The sequence below is a fragment of the Thunnus maccoyii genome, chromosome 14, assembly GCF_910596095.1.
Source record: "Thunnus maccoyii chromosome 14, fThuMac1.1, whole genome shotgun sequence".
NCBI classification, from domain to species: Eukaryota; Metazoa; Chordata; class Actinopteri; order Scombriformes; family Scombridae; genus Thunnus; species Thunnus maccoyii.
The window spans coordinates 16,008,297-16,030,534 of NC_056546.1; the positions used below are offsets into that span (position 1 = coordinate 16,008,297).

The 22,238-nt window shown below is 40.8% G+C and overlaps 2 protein-coding genes across 7 annotated transcripts in view; one reads left to right on the forward strand and one right to left on the reverse strand.

Moving 5' to 3' along the window:
- Window positions 1-19,950, reverse strand: pdzd7a (PDZ domain containing 7a). 4 transcript variants are annotated; one of them, XM_042433898.1, is made up of 17 exons: window positions 17,597-17,908; window positions 16,977-17,164; window positions 16,407-16,654; window positions 15,513-15,650; window positions 15,179-15,353; window positions 14,613-14,789; window positions 13,757-13,904; window positions 11,806-11,866; window positions 10,576-11,118; window positions 8,763-8,918; window positions 8,094-8,266; window positions 7,372-7,463; window positions 7,185-7,276; window positions 7,004-7,072; window positions 5,138-5,809; window positions 4,717-4,817; window positions 1-1,246 (listed from the first exon to the last, which is right to left on the reverse strand). In XM_042433898.1, exons 3-17 carry the CDS (start codon window positions 16,597-16,599, stop codon window positions 1,079-1,081), a joined length of 2,958 nt encoding a protein of 985 aa, XP_042289832.1. In that variant the 5' UTR covers window positions 16,600-16,654; window positions 16,977-17,164; window positions 17,597-17,908; the 3' UTR covers window positions 1-1,078. The 4 variants fall into 4 exon arrangements, with proteins under 4 accessions (XP_042289832.1, XP_042289831.1, XP_042289830.1 ...); XM_042433897.1 differs by lacking the exon at window positions 17,597-17,908 and adding an exon at window positions 19,601-19,950 and having other exon boundaries at window positions 16,407-17,164; XM_042433896.1 differs by having other exon boundaries at window positions 16,407-17,164.
- Window positions 17,603-22,238, forward strand: part of sfxn3 (sideroflexin 3) — a 13,188-nt gene continuing 8,552 nt past the window's right edge. The window contains exons 1-2 of one of the 3 annotated variants that reach the window (XM_042433900.1): window positions 17,603-17,703; window positions 19,339-19,425. In XM_042433900.1, the coding sequence (XP_042289834.1) occupies window positions 17,620-17,703; window positions 19,339-19,425 (171 nt within the window). In that variant the 5' untranslated portion in view covers window positions 17,603-17,619. Of the gene's footprint in view, window positions 17,704-19,327; window positions 19,426-19,485; window positions 19,618-22,238 lie in introns of those variants that run through there. The other 2 variants (XM_042433901.1, XM_042433902.1) reach the window with 2 other exon arrangements.

Genomic DNA, 22,238 nt, shown 5'->3' on the forward strand with positions numbered 1-22,238 from the left:
TCAGTTTCATCTTTAAATTTAATTGCATGTCAACATTTCACCTTCAGCTTTTCTAGCACTTATTAAAACCAAGTCTGTGTAACATTTTATCAATGTTTTCCCAGTGGCTGTCTGCTGAAGTAAGGCACTATGCACACTATATTCCAGTTACCTTGCTGCCCGTATCTCCTCTACCCTACTGTGATTTAAACTGTGCCATTGGCCTCCATGTCCCGCATTTCTCATTGACATGTTTTTCCAACCCCTCCACATGTCTGCATAAGCTCAGTCCACAGCGTGGTGTAATTAAGCCTCTAAAGTGGCGGATTGCTCCAGAGCACAAGCACTTCTGCCAGAAAAATACAGCACAAAAATACTGAGCAGCAATTTGTAATAATCCCCCCCAGACATCCACTAAACCCAAACTATCAGTTTTGACATAATACAGGGCTTTAATCTGGGTATAAATCTATAAATCTCATAACGCAGGCTGGGGTAATCTCCCTCTGGCAGGCCTGCAGGGCTGGTGGACTGAGATGCTCCAACTTAAAAGTACAGACCACTGGCTCCACAATCAGACATTGTTCAGAGGTCATGGCAAGGTTGCCACGTGTTAAACAGTGGCACAATTTCAACCAAGGAGGAGGTCATGAACGACATGATCTTATCATAAAAGACGTACAGTATTACTTACTTTTTGTCCACTTAAGTTGCCATGTATGCATTTAATAAAACGATTGCTAAAAACACTAAGAATGTTATAAAAGTTGTACATTTGCAACATTTCTACTTCAACGTAGTATATTACATTTTTATCATAGCAAAAGTGATTTATAACAATCTTCATTCGGCTGAGAGTAAAAACCTGCTTCATCTTGTTCACCTTTCTCTCTGACACATTTCCTGGTACTTCTCGTCACAACCTCTGCCTTTCATTCAGGATTAATGCTTTTGCGTATCCATTCCTTTTCACTATGACCGCAGCTCCACCTGTCTCACAGTTCCTCTTTTGGAGTGTAGTTTATTCACACCTGCAGGACTTGCAGGTTTTGGCGTCCTTCACGCCTGAGTTGCAGTCTTGCTGTGAGGCACACAGAGGTTAGTCAGCAGGTCTCCTGGGGCTGATTGGGACCCAAGGGACCTTGACCACAAAAACCATCGGGTCTTTGGCCTTGTTGCTGAATGCACGGCGAATTACGTCCACAGCGTGCTGATGAGTCACCCCCTGCAGACTCTCGCCATCCACAGACAGCAGCTCGTAGCCTGCCTGTAAGTATGCAAACACAGGTAAAAGGGTAAATTCAACATTTGAAACTTTATGCAAACACAGAATAAGATTTAGTTTCATTCATATTTCAGGATTAAATGAATTTGTATGTTTTTCTCCTACTCCGTATCTCTTTTTCTGTTAGCGCAACATTACAGACAGTTTCCATAAATCTGCAGTGATTGTGTACCATAGCGGGAACCTGATTTATGCCAGAGAGAATTGGGGCTCTCCCATTACTTTAATGTATTCACACTGAAGGCCGTCACTAGTGCACATATAAAGCTTTCCCTTCAGCACAAAGTTGTTAAAAAAAGAACATACACTGAGACAACCACATACACACACACACACACACACACACACACACACAAACACACACACACACACACACATAGAATCGGGATCATTTGCTTTCTGTTTCCTGCAGGATGCGAGCAGAGTGTGGCAAATCTTTGGAGCCACGAGGAGAGGAACTTCCTCTGATGTCATGAGCATTTGCCGAGGATGCACCTGCCTAATGCGCTCATCCAGAGTGAAGGTTAGAAACACAAAACACGCACACACGCAAGGCCAGTGGCCATTGTTGTACCTCCACCAATCATGTCTTTTTCCCTTTCCCTTTTCCTTTTTAGTCATTAGACACAAATAGATTAATTTTCCCTTCATTTCGAACCAGCCAACTCTATCAATTCTGTCAAGGAATGGAGAAAACATATTTGAGTATAGGAGAAGGTTTGTCCTGATAGCTTCTGTCATGGCTCATCAGACCAGTGTGGCCTTCACCAATAGCCCTATAGCCTTTCGTGAGAACAGCATCAAAAGATTTAGATCCATTTAACCAAAGAGGAGATTAAAAAGTGCTTTTTCATTTTTGAAAAGTAATTTATTTGAATTAAATAGATCACAATCTAAGCTTCCCCATCCTCTTTATGGACATTTATGGAGCGCATTTATGAGGTTTCCTCTTTTTTAGCCAATGGGCATCATGATCCAAAAATAACATGGCCTGTAAAATGACTACAGCCTGCATGAAAGCATGACTGAATCGTTCATAATGTGGTTTATCAGCCCATTACAAATAAAGTCAACCTAAGGAGAGTTTTTAGCTAAGGAGAGGAGAAGTATTGGCTCTCTGTGTTACTATAAATTATGACCCATATCAGCATAAACAAGTAGATACATCCAAACACACAAACAGTGGTGCATCTTATTTTAGATGCCAAAACTAGCAAAGCTGATATCTTTGTTTTAATTTGCTCAGGTTTTGAGATATTTATCTCTTAAACATTTTAAATACATTGGAAGTGAATGAAATACTTTGTGGTGTTCACAGAATTGAGAGTCTGCAGCATTGATAGCAGCTCCGTGAGGCACAGTACTCAAACTGTTGGAGTGTTGCTTTGAGCTAAATGCTAACATCAGCATTCATTCATGTTTACCATGTTCACCATGTTAGTTTACTGTGTTAGCATGGTAATATTTGTTATTTAGTGCTAAATACAAAGTAAAGCTGAGGCTGATGGGAATGTCATAGTTTTGCATTTGGTCATAAAACAAAGTAATAACTAAACCAAAATTTTGACCTGATGATGACATTAGATGAAAAATTAAAGGATCACCACAGTTACAGTTCATCCTAGGCAGGACATAAATGTGTGCACAAAATTTTATGGCAATTTATCTAACAGTTGTTAGGATGTTTCAATCAAAGCCATAAATGTCAACCTCATGATGGCTTTAAGTCAGGAGATCACCAAAATCAGTACGCTTTATCTTCTGGGAACTATGAATGTCAACAATCCCAACAAAATGTCATGGCAATTCATGAAGTAGTTGTTAAGATATTTCAGTCTGGACCAAAGTGGTGGACAGACTGACTGACACACATTATATAATGCCATTCTGCTAGCGTGGCTAAAAATTCAATAGTAAAATGTTTTCCCAGAATCATTGTCCTCGTTACTCTGGATAATCCACAGAGCACAATGTAGACAGTTTTCAGTTGTGAGTAGTTCCAACTGTTCACAGTGAAACAAAATGTTTGGGTTTTTTGTCATTTGAGTGAACCAACCCTTTAACCACACACAGGCCTACAAATTGAAACGGGTTGGCCTAGTTAAATGCGGGCGCGAGACACACTCTTGTCCAGGTTTCCGCTGATAAAAGCAGGTGGCAGGAAAGGATGTGTTCACAAGCCCGCACATATACACACACAAAACAACATTCTTCACTGATTGTCTGTTATCATGTGAGTCTAAGGAGACAGGATGCATGTTAACACTGGGCCGCTCTGGCCTCACTTCCCTCTGCAGAGTAGGGAGGGGGGAGATAACTCTGAGCCAGGGAGCTGATAGGGGCGAGCTGACATGCCGTGTTTGTAAGGTGTGGGGAAGAGACAATAGATAGCAGTGTGGTGCTACAGGAGTAGCAACATATCTGTGTCTGAGGCTAACCAACAATTTCTCTGTCTTTATGGCCTAAATCTGTTTTTCCAGTCTCTCTTCCTTTGCCAGTTTCTGGATTTTACACACCCAATATCCTGCTTTATTTTCCATCTTTGCCATTCCCCTGAAGCTTCTGTTGCTCTCATATTGCCTGTAAATGTTGTGCCGTCTCTCATTTATCTTCTCTTTTATTCGAGGTTGGGTGCATATGTGCGTCATGTCAGGCATGCGTGTGTGAAAAGGAGCTACAAGAGGGAAGTTCTTCGAATTTGAAAGGTTGAGTAGATACTGGATCCCCCCGATGTTTGACACTCTAATCAGGCTTTGGACCTGAGTGAATGCTGTCAATTGATACCTACTTTTTTGGTCACACATGCAAATTGACCCACACAAACACAGGTTTAGATAAGTAACCTCTTATTGCAGATATATGATCTGTTTCAGTTACAACTTTCTTTACACACGCATTTCTTTTCAAGCATCTTAATCCAAGTGTTGTTTAGCCGCTGTAACTTTGACTCTAGGAGCTTAAAGAATTAACCTGTAGTTGACGGTAGTGAATGAGTGTGTGTATCATCTGTGTTTAAGTGAGCCAGGCCGAGACCACGGACGACTGTTAAGTCACTATGCAGGCAATATATTACCAATACATTAGCAGACCAGCACCCGTGTACCTCATCAATAATTAATGGGCTACTTGAGCTGGCTCCCCACTCATCCCCTCTCCACTCCTCATTGCACATCTTCACCCTCTCCTTCATAGACACACTACTTATAACAAAAACAACTCATAACCACCGCACAGAGGTCTGACAGGCACTCAACACACTACAACCAGGATGGATAGCTAATGTGCTCTCAAATCAGGGTGTTATTTCTGGTGAAAGGACATAATTATGTTCATCACCTTCACTCTGATGTTTCTTCAAGACAAAGAATCACAATTTTTCATATTTTTTTAGCTAATTGAAACCCATTTTTGTAAAATGTTAAGGTGTTTCTCCCTGTTTCTGTTTTGCTCACCTTCAGAGCCTCATTTGTTGATGCAGCTCCTCCAGGGAAGATCTTCTCGATCTTTATCATGGGCTGGACTCGAGACTCCATACCTCCAGAGATACTAATACCTGTAAACAAACAAGGAAATCATATAAAATGAGGGATTTACTAACAGCAATAGATTTCTGTATTCAAACTAGTCTTAAACTACAGTGGATATACTCTATCTGGTCATTCTGAGCTATCTTTACAACATTTAACTCTTTCAGAGCCTTTCAGTGTGGTAGTAAGTAATGCCCTGACCTCTACTGGTGATGTAATGAATATGGGAGGCTGAAAACATTAAACAGAAATGCTCACTGATACAACTATAACAATCCTGAATATGCATACAGTTAAAACTTAGATAAAAATGCGAAATACACGCATCATTCTGTATTGTACTCACCCAGTGACTGCTTGGCTTTGGAGATGGTCAAAGTGGTGATTTCATAGCCCTCTGGTGGCAGAGTTGCTGTTCTTTTCACACCGTGACCATTTTGTGAATGTCCATTTACCGGCTGACTGCTCCCTCTACTTGTGGAGGGGCTCTTCTCTCTCGGGGGCTCAAATACATCAGCCAGAGGGGTTCTTGCTCGCCTCTGTGAAGGAACCCGTACGCTGACTTCTGTGTAGCCCTCTTGCCTAATCCATCTGCCATCGACACTCTCAGGACTCACCTCCCTCCTCGGTCTCCCACGTCCGTTCCTCACAGGTGACCTCCCTTGTTCAGGAGTCACATCTCCTCGGTCAGACACAGACAACAAGGAGATCTCGTCATACCGCGACACCCCGTTCTCTCTCCTGTTCAGGGAGCGATTGTGTTGGCGCCCACGTTGGGTGCTCTGTGGGGATTCTGTGAGAAGGAAGCTGTGGGTGGGTGAGGGGCTCAAGGAGCGGGAGCGCACAGTGGAGGAGGCGTAGCTGTCCACAGGTACATCCAGAAGGGGGGTGAAGGCACGGGATGGAGGCAGATGGCCTGACTGTTGGCCGGACAAACGCAGTCTCTCCAACTCCTCAATCAACTGACGCTCCCTCATTGTGTCCTGGACCGGCTGCAGGAGGAATCCACCCCTGTAGTCTGGAAACACACAAAAACATGTGAAGTTCAGATTTAACCTCACAGGCTCTAGACTGCAGACAATGAAATTTGTAGAATGTCTGTTAGATAAACGAAAAAAGTTATGAGAAGGTCATCAAGGCAGCAGGTCAGTGTGAGCTAAGATACTGAGAATAAAACAAACTTAATTTGGTCAATTTGAGAGAGAGTGCTAGAGTTACCCTTTAGCATTGTCATCAAAGTTGCAATTTTCTACACACATATATATTACAAAGAGTTTTACTTCCTAAGCTACGTCTTTCACTTCAAAAGGTAAACAACATAGAACCTATAAGAATTAAATACTAACATCAGGACAATGTTGTTCATGCAAGGATCTCAATGACGTCCTTTGAACAACAAACAGTGGGTTTTACACCAGACTTGTATTTTATTTTAATATTTGGAAAGGATATAAAAGGATAGACAATAATAAGCCTATTAAAACACTTTGAGATGTCACTGACAGCTTATATTTACAATTTCTTTGTAAAACTAACATATCCAGTGGATCTGTTTCAGGTCAGAGACTCAGATGTCAAACCTACTAAATGGGACAAAAAATGCCCGCCATTCATAACTTGCATCTCTTGAAATGTAAGGTCAGCCACCTAAAACTTTCAAAACACTGACATCTCAGTGATGCCTTGTCAGCTTCCTTCAGGTTTCTTAGAAAGTGAGAAGTCTGTAGTCAGTCTAAAGTGAGACCGTATTGTCTCAATGGCTCTTGAATGTGGAAAACGCTCAGAGCATCTTTGTATTGTTGAAGTGTCACACTGGCCAACCGGGCATGTCTCAGTCTTTTCTGTAGGCCGCAGAGACGTAATACAAGCCTAAGCTTCAGCACAGGCACAGGAAACCTGAGATATCTTGTGCTTGTAATGCGTGTGTGTGTAAGTGTGTGTGTAAGTGTGTTTTTATGAGGTTTGGAGGTGGATATGTGTGTATGGAATGCCAGGATCAGGATAGGATGTGCAGGTATGAAACAGATGTGAGATTGGGCGAGTAAGGAGGGAGGAAAAGTAAGAGAGGGAGATGTAGGAGACAAAAAGCCCCTTGTTTATCTGATACTCCTCTGGGATGAGAGAGAGTCCACCAGCCAGAAAGAGAGAGAGAGAGAAAAGAGGTGAGGTTCAGGACGAGAAAGAGTCAGAGTCAGAGGAAGAGTCCATGTACCTGGGATCGGAGTTATGAGGTGGCGTCGAGGGGTTCCACTGCGAGGAGAGCGCAGAGCTGGAGAACGCACTAAAAGAAATAAATAAATACATAAAACAATGAAAGATCTGTAATTTGATCTGTAATCTGCAATTTTTCTAACACCTACATCTTTTATGTTAAGCTATATTCCTCTTCTCACCTGAGCGACTTTTCAGAATATCGTACGCCTCCAGCTCAAAGGGCATGACCATGCTGTCAAAACGACCCAACTCCGTCGTAGGTATCAGCATTCTGCAGCAGATATGATCAATCAGATTTACTCACATACATATGAACATCAAACATATACGTATACATGTACATATTCTGTGTATACTCTATCTCACCTTATTTCTCTGAGAAGTAGCAGCTTTTCTGGACGGTCCAAGATTGCCAAAAGGGGGCGCACTAAATCCTCGATCACATTGTCGGACAAAAACTGAGGGACGGATTAGGTTGGTGAACAAAATAGAGGAGAAGAAGAAGAACCATGTAGTTTAATTATCTCCATAGACAGCTTTCCATCAGATTGTTTTCGGGTCATCAATCTTGGATTAGTTGCACCTTGAAATAACTTCACTAGTGTACATCATTGGGAGCTGGGTTGTCTTCTGATATAAAGTGTTACGTACATGTACATAACAGTTAATATTCACTTTCCCAAGAACACTACAATCCTCCAGTTTTCAGTCTTTGGTGGTGAATTACTGTATTAACAGGAAAGTTACACCGTGCTCAGAGTAAGCTCAATATCTTAAGCAGTGATGGCAAAGGGCCGACTGAAGAGCTGATCCCCTGAAATTGGCCGACGAGCGTGAGAGGGGCCGAGAGAGACAAGGGGATCAGATGGTGGCTGATATTTGATCCTAATCATAAATGACAGGCCAAATCTGTCTTTTGTCTCAGCCGCTGCCAGACACATCTATCACTAAGGGACACTCAGCATCACAGGGAACGATACTGCACACTTAAGCCTTCAAGTAGCTGATCTTCATTCACTGGGTGGAAAAAAAACACAGTTGAGCCCCTGCAAGGTGTCAGAGGAGGTAATTTCAGATCAAGAACTCACCCGCCAACAGTGTCTCATCACAGCGGCCACCTCATCCTGGCTGAGCAGCTTCTTTGCCATGTCTTCCACGTGCTGCAGGGTCTCAGGTCGGTGCTGTGGGCTGCCGTCTTTAACTCCTGCACGGGATTCTCTGGGGGAGGTCAAGAGCTGGAAGGAACGACCCCTGTCCTTATCTGAGGAAATAAAATGAAAACTGGAATAAACAAGACGTAAACAAGAAAATCTACAGATGGCATGAGATACTTTCACATATTTCCACTGCAAATCAACTAGTTGAAGAATTTTCTTGAATTAACTGTCATAACTTGATACCAATAGTCACTAATTTTCAAATCAAATGAAATTACATTACATACAAGTAAACCTTGCTTATCTTATTGGCATATTTTTGACCACTTTATCTTAAATTTAATTACATTTCAAGATTCAATAGATGCAAGGCTAAATTATTAGCTACAATGGTCATTTTTTTGCAGCATGTGTCAAAGACAGTGCCATGTGGTTTTAAAAAGTTTGCAGTTTGCTTAACCAACTTCCAGATCTCTGAATCACTGCCCACATATCAGATTTGTTCAGCAATTCAAATACAAAGAATTAAGCTAAATTATCAGGTTATATTTTTGCTTTGTGGGATGCAGAATATGTGCCGAGGAAGAAAACATCCCTCACCTCTGTCAGCATGGTGGGACGGTGACTTGGAGCGACTCTTTTCTTTACGGTCTTTTTTAAATAGCAGGTTAACAAGGGTTTTGGAGCGCTGCAGGCCGGATTTACCCTCTTTTGTGCTCTTCTCTTTCTGTTGTCTCTTCTTCTTCTGCCTGTCTTCTAAAGGGGGAAACAAAGAAATGGTATGCAATGCTCAGTACCTCTAAATGAACGGTGTAGAAGTCTGTGCAGATAAATTTTTCCAATGATACTGTGAAATATGACTGATTGAGACATTGTGTGTAAAATCCGCACAAACTATCACCTGCTAAATTAGGTAAACAAATACAAAGAAGTAATTCAACTAAACTAACTTAACTATATGCCATCTTTGCTGCAGGTATATCTTGTTCTTATCAAAACTTTCCATAAGAGGTGTTGAACCATAGCAAGAACATTGTTCATATTTGTGCATGGTGTTGAAAACCTAATTCATTAGGTTTTGTACTGCTTATTGCTTAACTGTTAGCCAATAATGCTAGGTGATACACACTCTCCGCTATGAGCACAGACTGTTCATTTCTCTTCCAGTCAGCTTCTCTGTTCACTGCAGTAAATCTGCCACTGTGGAAATCAACACAGTAATACTGATGAATTGCAGCTACACGAACCTGAACACACCCCCATCTATTGAGAGCACTACAGTGAAGTGCTCTGGCTTACATAACAAATGTCCAATCGGCCCTGGGCTTTGCCCCACGCCCCCGCCAGGTCCTGGATGTATGAATGAGTTGGATAAATTGAAAAGGAAAGGCTAATAACTCAACAGCCCCGCCAAGGCTTCGATGGATATTTCTCCATATGCTTGTTCTTATTCATTTCTCACAGAGGTACAACAAGTGAGACCAAAGGGCAGTGATTAATCATGAGTCTGTGTTAACTTTGTGCTTTTGGATAAATTCTGTCTGGAGCCGTGTAGAGTCTGGATGTTCTTGTTTATCTCCTGGAGTGATAGAAGAATGAGGGGTCATTAAACTGATTGATACCCTACAGAAAGACCTCTGGAAAGTCTGAGAGAGGATCTTAAGACACAGTGAATGCAGGTACTGTCACCAATATCAGCTTAAGAATTGAACCTGATTGAGCTTCATTGTGGCCATGATTCTTAGTGTGCCGTGATGCCAGAAAGGTTGATTTTTCAAAGGAGATGGATGATACTGCCAATACAAGCAACAACAACAATACAGGGGATAGCCCGACCAATACAGATTCTCTGAGGCTGATGTATGAGAGTACAAAACATCTGACATTGATATACTGGCCAATTTTCATCATCATTTTTATAGAATATCTCAACAACATTGGATGGATTGCCATGAAATTTTGACAAACATTCATAGTCCCCAGAGAGTAAATCTAAATGACTTTGGAGACGCCCTGACTTCCTCTAGTGCCACCAATAGGTTGAAATTTGTGGTTCAGAGAGAACTGTTGTATAGATTAATGTGCAGTTTGTTGCAGACATTCATGGTTGTTGTGAACTTTGGTGATCCTCTGACTTATCTGATGCCATTTTACAGTTGAAAAATTAACTTGTCAGAGCTCTCAGAAAAACTATGCAATGGAGATACTGTTTCTAAATGACCTCAAACATATTTTGGCATTTCTGTATTGCAAATTACTGTTGCTTATTGGCCAATATATATACACACAATACTGATATATCTGCAATAATCTAATATCAGCCCTGCCAATTTATCAGTGTACCTCTACTACAGAGGACTTTTCCAGAACTGCTTCACTCCGCTTACAATCCCAGTGAGCCCGCAGGTCTCACCTGACACAGTGATATGGCTCTGGGAACGTCTGATTGGCTTCCGCGGTCTGCTCAGGGCCATCAACGCCGCCGTCTTAGGTGAGTGTTTCACTACTTCCTGGTCCCCTGATGACAGCGTCCTCATCCGTCCCTGCCCACCGTCCCCAGCTTCACCGTCCCCAGCTCCACGCATGTCCCTCGGCCCTTCCCCTTTCCCACGTATGAGTGTGTCTTTCAGCAGCACTGTGGCACCTACAGTCCGACTGGTTTCTGGGGTGACCAGCCTATCAGGGTACGAGACATCTGGCGAGCGGTGTTCCAGGTAGTTTGGAGGGTGGGGGTCAGTCTGTATGGCAGTGTCAGCAGTTCTTTCTGCGCTGCTTGAACGTCGGGAGCGCTCCTCTGTGGAGATGGCTACATCTACCATCTCAGAGCCAAAGACAGGAGGGAAAAGGACCTGGGAGAGACCACTGAGGGAGCTGAGAGGGGTGCCGGAGGACAACGAGGAGGCAGAGGAGTTAGATTCTGAACCCTGGGAGGATGGTGCAGGGCCTCCATTGGCCACTGTTGAAAAAAAAAAACTTAATTACAATGAAGGAAGGGAGCTTAGTGAGTATTCAGAATATTATTGTTTTCAATTTAAAACATCAAAAGCGATACCTTATGAAACTAACCAGTTTCATTTACATACAACACACAACACAAAATCTGCAAAGTTACATAGTGAATAAGATTTGCTAAGGACATTTAATTCCCTTATTTCACACAGTCTGCTTTGTTTGGATCAAAACCTGTCTGACCTCATGTACTGTTAATCCTCTAAGATGTTGGGAGACAAAATGACTCCGCATCTTGTGCATCTTTGTAAAATAAACACCCAGAGACCCAGATGTCAGGTCATGTTGTGTTCCAGATGACTGAGCTGCCTTTGAGTACACCGAATTAATCCCTGGATTTTATCAGAGCTACTCATATCAAACTGAAAAACAGGGAATTTGTGAAGAAAATGAATGACAGGGTTTTAGTATAAGCAGGCTACATGTAACCAATGTTCTACTTTGTTTGGTAAAATTTCCAAGTAGAATCCAACATGTGGCTTTGCAAACAAAAATGAGAATGAAAAACTCCAGGTCACATCTTCATTATTTTGTTCTGCAATTTTTATTACACTGCAAGTACTGCCTTCCTCAGTATCTCTATCTTGGAAAATAATATTTTGTAAGAAACACTCTTTTGGGGTAGTCAACGTACATTTTTTGAGCCAACCATATTCTGCCACCATCTCCTTGTATGCAGGGTATCTTCCAGCTTCCTGTTGTACAAAAAAATGAAATATTTAGCAAGAACATGAGACAGTCAACCTAATCATACAGGAAAACTACAAACTACAAATGTGTCTGATGCTTATGAAGTAGAATCATTTCCATCAGTTAACCAACTCTAGGCCCATGGTTCCCCAAATGGGTGCCACAAGTTTTGCTCATTTACTTTGTGTTACCGTTCATTTATATGTTGTAGGTTTTGGCTACAAAAATCTGCTCAGAGGTTCCTAAAATGGGTGCTGCTGGGTTGCCTTGAGGATGGCCTTGAATTTGTTCATTTAATTTTTTCTTACTGTTAATTTTCTCTTTATTTTTTTGCATTGTAGGTTTGGGCTACTTGTAGGACGTCTCCAATTCTGGACAGCAACTTAGCCCAAATCTGCTGAGTTCATTTTTTGAGCGACTGAGAATAGGCCTGTATTATTTCACTTAACAGGGTACTCCAGTGATTTAATAATATACTTTCATGAAGTAGGGGGCTTGTGAGGGGCTTGTTATTTCATACATGTCACATACATTATGTTACAACAATGTTATTTGTGTTATTAGTGGGCATGATATATCACTGAGAGTGGGTGCTGTGATATAAAAGAGCTTGGGAAACACTGCTTTCGCCAGTGTTTCTTATAAGGAATGAGTCATTTTGTGTCAAGAATTAGTGTTCAATATCCTCTCAAGTCTATTTTAAGGAATTGTCTCATCTGTCTAAGCTGTGTAGCAGCTTAAGTTCAAAGAAAAGACACTTGAGGATACATCTAAGATTTTCCACAAAAGCTTTAGATGCCCAGATGTGAGAGAGTTTAGTAACTGAATGCTGGCTCCACCATGTGTGATTTTGATCTATAAATGGGTCTAATACAGCAGAGAAGCAGCACATAAAATTAGGCTTTCTGTTGATTATAACCTGATCCCTGACTGCCTTTGAATAATGAAAATCGTCCCTGGCTGTTTTTCACACGTGGAACCTGAGATCAGAGGAGTAAAATGAGCACACGGCAATGTTAGCGAGCAGAGATAGCGCACATACACACACTCAAACACACCGAGCAACACACATTTGCCCGTTCCTACACACAAACATACACACAATTCCTTCATCTAAAAATGACACAGGTTAAAGCAGCATGGCCTTGCACACATGCATGCACACCAAGACACATAAAAGGATTTCAAGGGCTGTAAGCCAGCTGTCTGTTGTGCTGCGCAGGCTCGTGCTGTCCACTCCTGAGAAGAGCTGGTGTTGTTTAACACGCTGTAACATTTATTATTGTGTCACAGCACTTAGAGCACCCAATCAATTGTTATGTTTAAACCAGAGGTTAACACTGCCATACAACACTGCCCCACAGTTGTGTAAAACAGGACACATTTTTGAAGTCAGACTTAAACCTGTATTAACTGATTTTTTGGGTCTAACAAGCTGTAAACACTGACGTATTATTATAATGTAAAGTTGATGTGGCTAACGTGTAAGCAAGCAGTTGCTTATTTACACATTTAGCTGTCATGGAGCGACATTAGCATTCATGTGGAGTCATATTTCTGTACCCCAGATGAATGTAAATCCAATATTCACTCTCCTTTCAGCTCTGGTTTGGTTTCCACCAACTCCTTAGGGGAAATATTTAGCTTTTTAGCTGCTAAATGCTCCGCTATGTTCACTAGCTAGTTGCTAACTCAAACAGGTTTGATGAGACTGAACTAACACAGTAAAGTTGTTGGCCGTAAAAACAAAACAATGAGCTGAAAGATGCTAAAACGTTCTGTAGAGCTAAGGGGAACTGCAGAGTCAGGTCATGTGACCTCTTTCACATTACACATAATCATCTGATCCAGTGTTAATATAAAAATATGAATTAGTGAATCTTTAAGTCTCTAACCCTTATGGTCAACATGACATGGGTGTGGCTCTTCAGGACCTCAACTGCATTGCTGTGCGTGATGTCATCAAAGCTGACCCCGTTGGCTGCAAGGATCTGATCCCCCATTTTGATACCGTGCAGCTCTGCAAGCCCACCTGGGTCCAACCTGAAGAGAAAATGCACACACACACACACAGGAGAGAAATAAAGATGTATAAAATCTGAATCAAAAATCAAAATAAGTACATTTCCTTAAGATATTTGACTCTTGAAAGGTAAACTGTAGGATTTTACTTCATAAGGCTATACCTGACTTTTTATATCAATTAATACTTTTATTTCATCTCGTATGGTTAGTATGGTATGTTCAAGTATTTTTTACATGTATTAGATGGACTTACATGTATATTTTAGTCTCACTACACTGTTAAATGTTATCTTGTTTGTCTTGTTCAGACTACAAGCTCACCAAAGCAGTTTGGACTCTTCTTGTATGGCAGTGAAGTCAACACACACCCACACACACACACACACACACACACACACACACACACACACACAACCTTCTACTAGGAGACTGGTGGCTTTGAACTAAGGCAAAAACAGAAGAAATGAACTACAAATAGTTTGTGATTTAATATCTAATTCCTGTGGGAAAATTCTGTTCTCATTTCCCCTCTCTTCCTCTTGCTCAAGGACACTTCAGCAGGGTGGGGCTGAACCTGAGCTCCACCACTTGAAAGTCTGTCTTGTTACACCCTGCACCACTCGGCTGAATTTATAAGAATTTAATTCTGTTTATTGGATGCTGATGGACACTTCTGGTGTAAAAAAGCATTGGCTGAATGTGTTTTGCACCAGATTTCGTGCATACTTGGAGACATAAATTCCCAGTCCGAACTCTTTGCCTCCTCTGATGTTGAAGCCCAAACAGTAGTCATCTGATGTGGTGAAGAGATGTACGATCCTGCGGAGAGCGCTGTCTGAACTGGCCTCTGATGGCGTGTGACCGCTCTCCTCCACCACCATCCGCCGGTGAATCAGATCCACCCTACACACACACATATGCACAAGGGGATGTGTACACACACACACATGCATGAAAACACTCACATACACTGCTTTGCCTTTCTCTGCTGAGCTCAAGCCTGTCAGTATCGGTTAATATAGCAATAAAGGTCACAGCGGTAATCCATCCACTGCTGCCACATGAAACCAAGATACAGTATATCCCAAAAGAAAGATAGCCAGTGTGAGATACAGTCAAGTGACAAGACTACACAAAACAAGAGCCATGCAAAGGTCAGCACTGGTAATAACACGGTTGTAGTCTGTACTTTAAATAATAATATATCCAGAAAAGTATAACAGTCACAATATACAATTACTGTTTGGCAAAGTTAATAAATGAACTCTACTTAGCCTGCTGTTTGACCTCACCATGTGGTCTTCTCCTTGGAGTAGCGGATGCCGGGGATTTTGCCCACTCGTCTCACCACCATCCTCAGCCTGTTGTTGCCTGTCAGGACCTTCACAGCGCTGCTCATGGTGATGCTCTCCAGACTGACCCCGTTCACCTCCACCAGCTTATCGCCCACAGTCAGCCCAGCCTGCGCTGCAGACACAGTTGGAACTCAGCATGGTACAAAAGAGTAAATGTCACAATGAAACATAAGACCACATGCCCAGATTTACGCACTCTGAAGAAAAAATGTTTGCCATCAACGTGAGGAACACACACACACACACACACACACACACACTTCCTCCTAACCTGCAGAGCTGTCATCCTCCACCTTGCTGACAAATACGCCGAGTCCATGTTCAGAGCCTCCGCGGACACTGAAGCCCAGACGCCCATCTGGACTCTTATCTACTGTCACTGTGTGAATGTCTTCGCAGTCATCCCCACCTGCAACCACACAAAACCAGGAAACACACCGACACATACCGACTATAAACGTCTTTATAACCCCACAGTCAACTACAGACAATGATCTGAGTCCAAAACAGGATTGTGGCAGTTGTGAAAAACGTAGATATGAAGATAATAATAATAAATCTTTGAGTATTTATCAAGCTTTAGTATTTATCCTGAGTAATTTATTGTACAACTATTTCCTATCTAGGTATTTATGAGATGTATGATCTGTATTCCTGTTTAATTATTTGGTACTGTACAGCATCAGCATTGTGTGTCCATGGCAAATTTCCCTCTGGGACAATAATAAAGTGTTATCTTACCTTAATTATTTACAGAAACTCAGTGTAAACAACAGAAACTAAACAGTATTTTCTATTCAAACTCATACTAACCAACATTCTGTGCTGATATTTAATACATTTGAGCATCTTCGTGGCCAAAAAAAACCTTAAACTTACATGTATATCATGTACTTTTGAAGGTTTTCAGATGTGTCACTGACAAATTCATGCATACCTTTGGGGTATCTTCAGTATACTGGAGGATTGATTTGATAACCGATGCAATAATGATCAAATATATAAACAGTATCCATCAGCAGTGACTTTTAATTAAGTGACTGATACATCAGCAAGCCAAAATATCACTAAATATGGATTAATGACAGATTGTCCTGAATGTGCCTGTGAGACTGTGAAGGCATCACCATGGTAACAGAGGACAATTGTCATGTGCAAAACTCACCATCAACAGGTGCGTTGATCAGGATCACCCTGCCCATCGGTGAGGAGGATCTGCGTCTGTGGCGGTGCTGCTTCTTCAGCATGTAGCGTGTGGTGCTGTGGGACCCCTCTGTCTGGCCTCCATTGTTGAGGTGGGGGTGCCCCCCTCCATTTGTCATCTCCCTCCAGCCAGGGGAGTGAGAGGAACGAGCCATGCTACGTGTCTGGCAACTCTTCCTTTAGTCATCCAGGCAGGAGGAGATCTGGGGTCTGATGTCAGGATGGAAGACGTGCAGCCTAGGAGTTGGGGGACAAGTGTAGTGGGGAACTGGACTTTTTAGCACCTGCTGGTCCACACTGGATGATACAATAGAGAAGCTGATCCCCTCTGAAGCAGGTAACTTACAAAGCTGTACACAACATCCCTAAAATTGAATGAAACTGGTTTCAAGTGAAAAATAAACTGATCCAAGATCCACAGGAGAAAATGTGATATAAAAAAACTCCAACTTAGACTAAATCTGCACAGCTGAACGAACATACTGTGTAATTCTTTAAAAAAGATGTCAAAAAGTAGTCCTCCATGATTGACCTTTCCTTCAAGGTTAAAGAAGTTGGTATAATCCTTGAGTTCCCATAATTGTTGCTTCTGAATCCATCTCCACAGCCATGCTGCTGCTTGTTTCCTCCTTGCTTCAGCTGAGAGGCTGCGGGGCAGTCTGCGGAGCAATCAGCGATGCATGGTGATTCCCCTCGGGTCATGTTTAATTAAATGGATATCTGTTGTGAGAAGAATACGCTGTGATGAGTAATGTGGTCTGAGAAGTTCCAGCTGGGCTAATGAAACTCTCTCATTTTTTTGATACAGTCGTGACCTACAAACTTGGATTAAAGGGTAGAATAAAAAAAAGAAAATATAGAGGTAACGTTGTTGCCTTGAACTTCACGTGTTTTTCTATCAGTCAGCACCACGGACAGCGACTAAGAGACAATACACATAAACAAGTAGCCCATTAACAGTTGATTATCATGTGTCTATTAACGTTAACAAACAATTTAAACTTCAAACTACTTGTTGACAAAACACAGCCTAAATATGACTCCTGTCCTGTTGACACCTTGAGCCGTGTAACGTTACAAAACGGCTGTAAATCAATTGTTACAGCATGTCATCGCGTTTAAACTAAAGGGAACAAAGTGTGACAGCGTTACCTGCTGTGTCCATATTGCGCCGGATGAGCTCGAGACGCATTGGATACCTCCGGAGTATTAGTGCTGCCTCATTTGTTCTCCAGGTGACCACTATTGTCTTAAGAGGGGTAAGCCTTTTACAAATCCCCTACTGCAGCTGTGCAGCCATTAGTGCTGGACAAGTGATGATTAAGTACACTAATTGCACTACAATTACAGTGACTAAGGTCTATTTCACCCGCTCCTCAGGTACCCCGTGTTATTAATGTGTTAATTAAGTCTGTATGTGTCAGTAAAACTGCAGAGAGGTGTAAGTCTGTCTGGAAAAACTGAGTCTTCTTGACTGCCTTCACCATGTCAGTGAGATAGGTAAACAACCCCACCCGGTGGCCAGAGGTGTCATATCCCCTATGTGCAGATTTGACTTAATCTCTAGGGATTTTATCATTCATATTAATAACAAAACAATATACTGCAGCTAAACAGGAACAGGAAACATTGACCTTGAACAGGAGCTTATGCAGGAGCTTTGCTATATATATTTTTTCCATTTGTTGGTGTGGTTGAGTTGTTTAGGTCTATATATTGTTTTAAAAAAAATATGACTTTATTTCTCAAAAATGATCAAAGTTGACATTTATCCCATTTTGAAGTAAAGTTATCATCCAGGGATCATCAAAGTTGTCGTTTTAAATCATTTTAATAAACATAATCATTATCGTTTTTGACATATTTATTATCAAAATCAATGAACAGCAAAAACAGACATCAGCTTGAACAAAAGGCAGAGGAATTACGTATGATAATATGTTTGAAAATAGATACAACCAACTAATAGACAACCAAACTAGACATGACATAAATAATAAAGAAAATAAGCAATAAATTGATAAAATACTAGAGACTTCGTAAGATTTTTTCTGCCCTTTTTAAAATAGTTACTGCTCTCAAAAGTCCATGTAGCCTATTGAAAAAAAAATCAAATAAAAGGCAAATTTCATAGTACATTTAGACATTTAGACTACAATATATTTTAATTAATCGTGTCTATTAGAATAGGAGGCATGTAGTCAAAATAAACAAGGGAATAAGTAGACTATTTGTTACTTAGCTGTATGCTGAGAGCAAATATCCTGAAATATTCCTCTAAATCTTTGATTTTGACTTATTCAGGATATGTAAGTTACTTTTTCTGTACCGACTGACCACTGTTAGAATATCTTTAGAGGTATAAAACACCCTAGAGCTGCAGTCAGCTGTTTTTTAACCAATCACGTGTTGTCTGTCGCCCACGCCCAGGAGTTTCCAGCGACTCACGTCCTCCATAACAACCTTTCTCTTAAAAGACCCCGCCCCCTGCTCTTAAGTGACCCCGCCTCCCGTGTGTCTGCTGCATTCAAAGGCTTCCGAGAACATCGGATTTCCGGGAACCCAGTTATATGCGACTGATTTGACCGGGATCGACGTTAATAAGATATTAGACTGTGACTTTGATAGGAGAGTAACAACACAGACGACTAGTATTCATTACATTATGCTGCAGCAGAGTTAATCCTGAATCTTAACGATTTTTCCACATAATTTAGTTTGGCAGACGTTATTAGAGCTTATAATTTTACAATGTATCCGTTGTATATTTTTCATAAATGACCAATCCTAGCTGTTCGGTATATATGAATGACAGAAAATAATGTATAATTAATTCCTGACCTATTTATTTTGCCTGTCATTTGCATGAAGCTGTGTTTTCCGATGTTTGAAAGAGTACCAGAAGGCAGCAACGGTCCACCCAGCGCTGCTGTGATATTGAGAGGTCATACATTCACAAAAAAACAAAGGAAGCAAAGCAGGTACGTCTCAGTGGTGACTCAGTTCACATCCTTAATTATGTTAAATCACAATCCGACCAAGTTAATGTTTACTCCGTCACGGTATGTGTCCTTATGACGCTAACTGAACAGCTAGCATATTTGTTAGCTTGTAAACTACCTGGCTAGCTAACTGGTTGACTTTTGTTTAACTTACCATAGAGCAGTGAAAAGGTTTGTTTTGATGGCGCGAAAAAGCTGTTTATTGTCCTGACTATCTTAACGTTTGATTTTGTGGATGTTTTGTAGTTGTTAATGTCCAGTTTGTGTATTACAGTGTGAGTTTTAGTTATTGTTAGCCGGCGGCTTGCTGACATGAACCATGCAGCAGCGTGTCGTGACTTCTCCCCCAATCCCATCTGTCACCGTGTGTGTCACGCTGTTTCTTTCATCAGCTACTCACAATGTGACACACTGCGTCCGTGTAGTTGTCATAATAGTTAATCAGCTCTTTGGCCACGTCTTGACATTCAGGTTTAAGTGTATTTGTCAGGAGGAAAAACAGTAATCGCAAAGTGTTGAGCAAACTGTTTGTGTCCTTGAATCTACCATATCGGTTGTTATCTCGCCCTTGTGCGCGCTGAATGTTTCATTTTCATCCATTTGAAGCCTGCAGATGTTACCAGATGTGGTTATGGCTTTGCAAATGGACTATCTTATCACACTATGTATGAACGTTGCATAAGTAAGCACATACTGTACATTCTTGTCATTCTTGTATGTCTACAAAGGAGGTAGAGCTGTAACAATTGATTGATTGAGAGAAAATTAATATAAAATATCTTGATCATTGACTAATGTTTAAAAAAGTAAAAGAGACACATTTTCTCTTCTTTCAGCTTTTGAGGATTTGAGGCTGAATATGTCTGGGTCTTGAACTAAGGCTGCAACTAACAATTATTTTAATTATCGATGAATCTGTCGATTGTTTTTTCGATTAATCGATTAGTCATATGTAGGGTTGGGTTTCGTTTAAAAATAATGATACCAGTACCAATACCATTACCCTTAAAATGATACCGATACCAATAGAGTACTTCATCCTATACCCATCATGTGAATGGAAGCATTCAGTTGCAAAATGCCACCACTCCTCTCCATCCAAATGATTTTTACACTAATACATTTTGAAAGTGTTCAAATTATTGAAATATTTATTAAATAAAAGTACAAAACTGTACAATAAAGTATTATCACAGCAGACTGTATGGGTTGTAGCTGCTATGGTAGTGGGCCATTCACATAACGTATTAAATTGAAGAACTCTTATGGTGATTGGCTACGAGCAAAACCATACAAATAGTAATTTTTTACTAGATCCAGGTACAAAAAGGATCGAATGCAGGTATCGTTTGACTGGACAAGTTTTTCAATACTACTTGGTACTGGGTTATTTAGGTCGATAACATAAAGGTATTGAGTGCCAATACCCAGCCATTGTTATTTGGGCTATAAAATGCCCCAAAATGTTGATCACTGTTTCCCGAAGCTGAAGGTGATGTCCTCAAAGGTCTTGTTTTGACCCGACCAACAGTCGACAACCCAAAGATACATAGTTTACTATCATAGAAGACTAAAGAAACCAATAAATGTTCACATTTAAGTAGGTGAAATCAGATAATTTGGACATTTTACTTTAAAAAAAAAAGATTCTAAATAATCATTTGATTTATCAAAATAGGTGGTGATTAATTTTCTATCGACTAATCAATAAATTGACTAATCGTTGCAGCCGTATTTTGGACTATTAGACAAAACAAGCAGTTTCAAGATGTCACAGAGGGATTCGGTAAATTGCAGAAATTCCACATATTTGTGACATTTTAAGACCAAAAGATTCAAGAAAATAATCTGCAGATAAACCAATAATGGAAATAATTGTCAGTTTCTGCACTAAAATACCACATGTGCTGGCAGACCTATGTTTTGTTGAAGTATTTTTTCAGTATAGTTTTCCTTTATCTTGTGCTCACAGCCACAACTGATAAAAGTTTGAGAACAGCCACAACCTGGTACATGCTTCCAAAAGAATGTACAATCTGACGTCAATATAACACTTTTTGAATGTGACACAGTAATCTTTAACTATATTTATGTGTGTTTTTTTCCCCTCGGTTTCTGCTTTTATTGAGTCGTCTATTTATAACATGGTCTTTTATTGTTTTGTGTGTGGCTGTGGGTGGGGATTGAGATGTGGTGGGGGGGGGTATTGTTTTTATTGTGTAAAGCATTTTGTGTTACATTGTAGTTGTATGAAAAGTGCTATAAAAAGAACTGAGAGGCAGAGCATGTCGGTGTAAAGTAAACCTGGTCAACAAGTCTGTTTGGGGATGGTTTGCCCAGAGAAAACTGGACAGTATGTAGTTGTACTGGGTCCTGTGGTGTTTAGTGATGGGGGAGGGGGTTTTGCTTCAGCAGAACTATTAATGGAGCAGAGGAAGGGACTAACTTTGCAGCCAAATATTTTTGAAAGTACTACCTTCACTTGTAGGGCTTGGTATCAAACCATAAAACGTTTTTGGTATCGACCTGAATGTGTCCTCAGCACAGTGTATCATAAACTGTCAGACAGTTGCAGATTCTTTAAGGTATTGGACCAAAGTGGTTTTGGTATCTGTGCGAAAACTCAGGTATTATTTTAGCAATAGTGTTGAAAATTTTCAAACGATGCCCAGTCTGGATGTGTATGTTCATTAATCCATATGATAAGATATTTATTCCAAAATGTGTCACTGTGTCGAATTGATCGTTTCACTGAAACATTCCCAGAATAATACACTTGTAATTGCATGTAG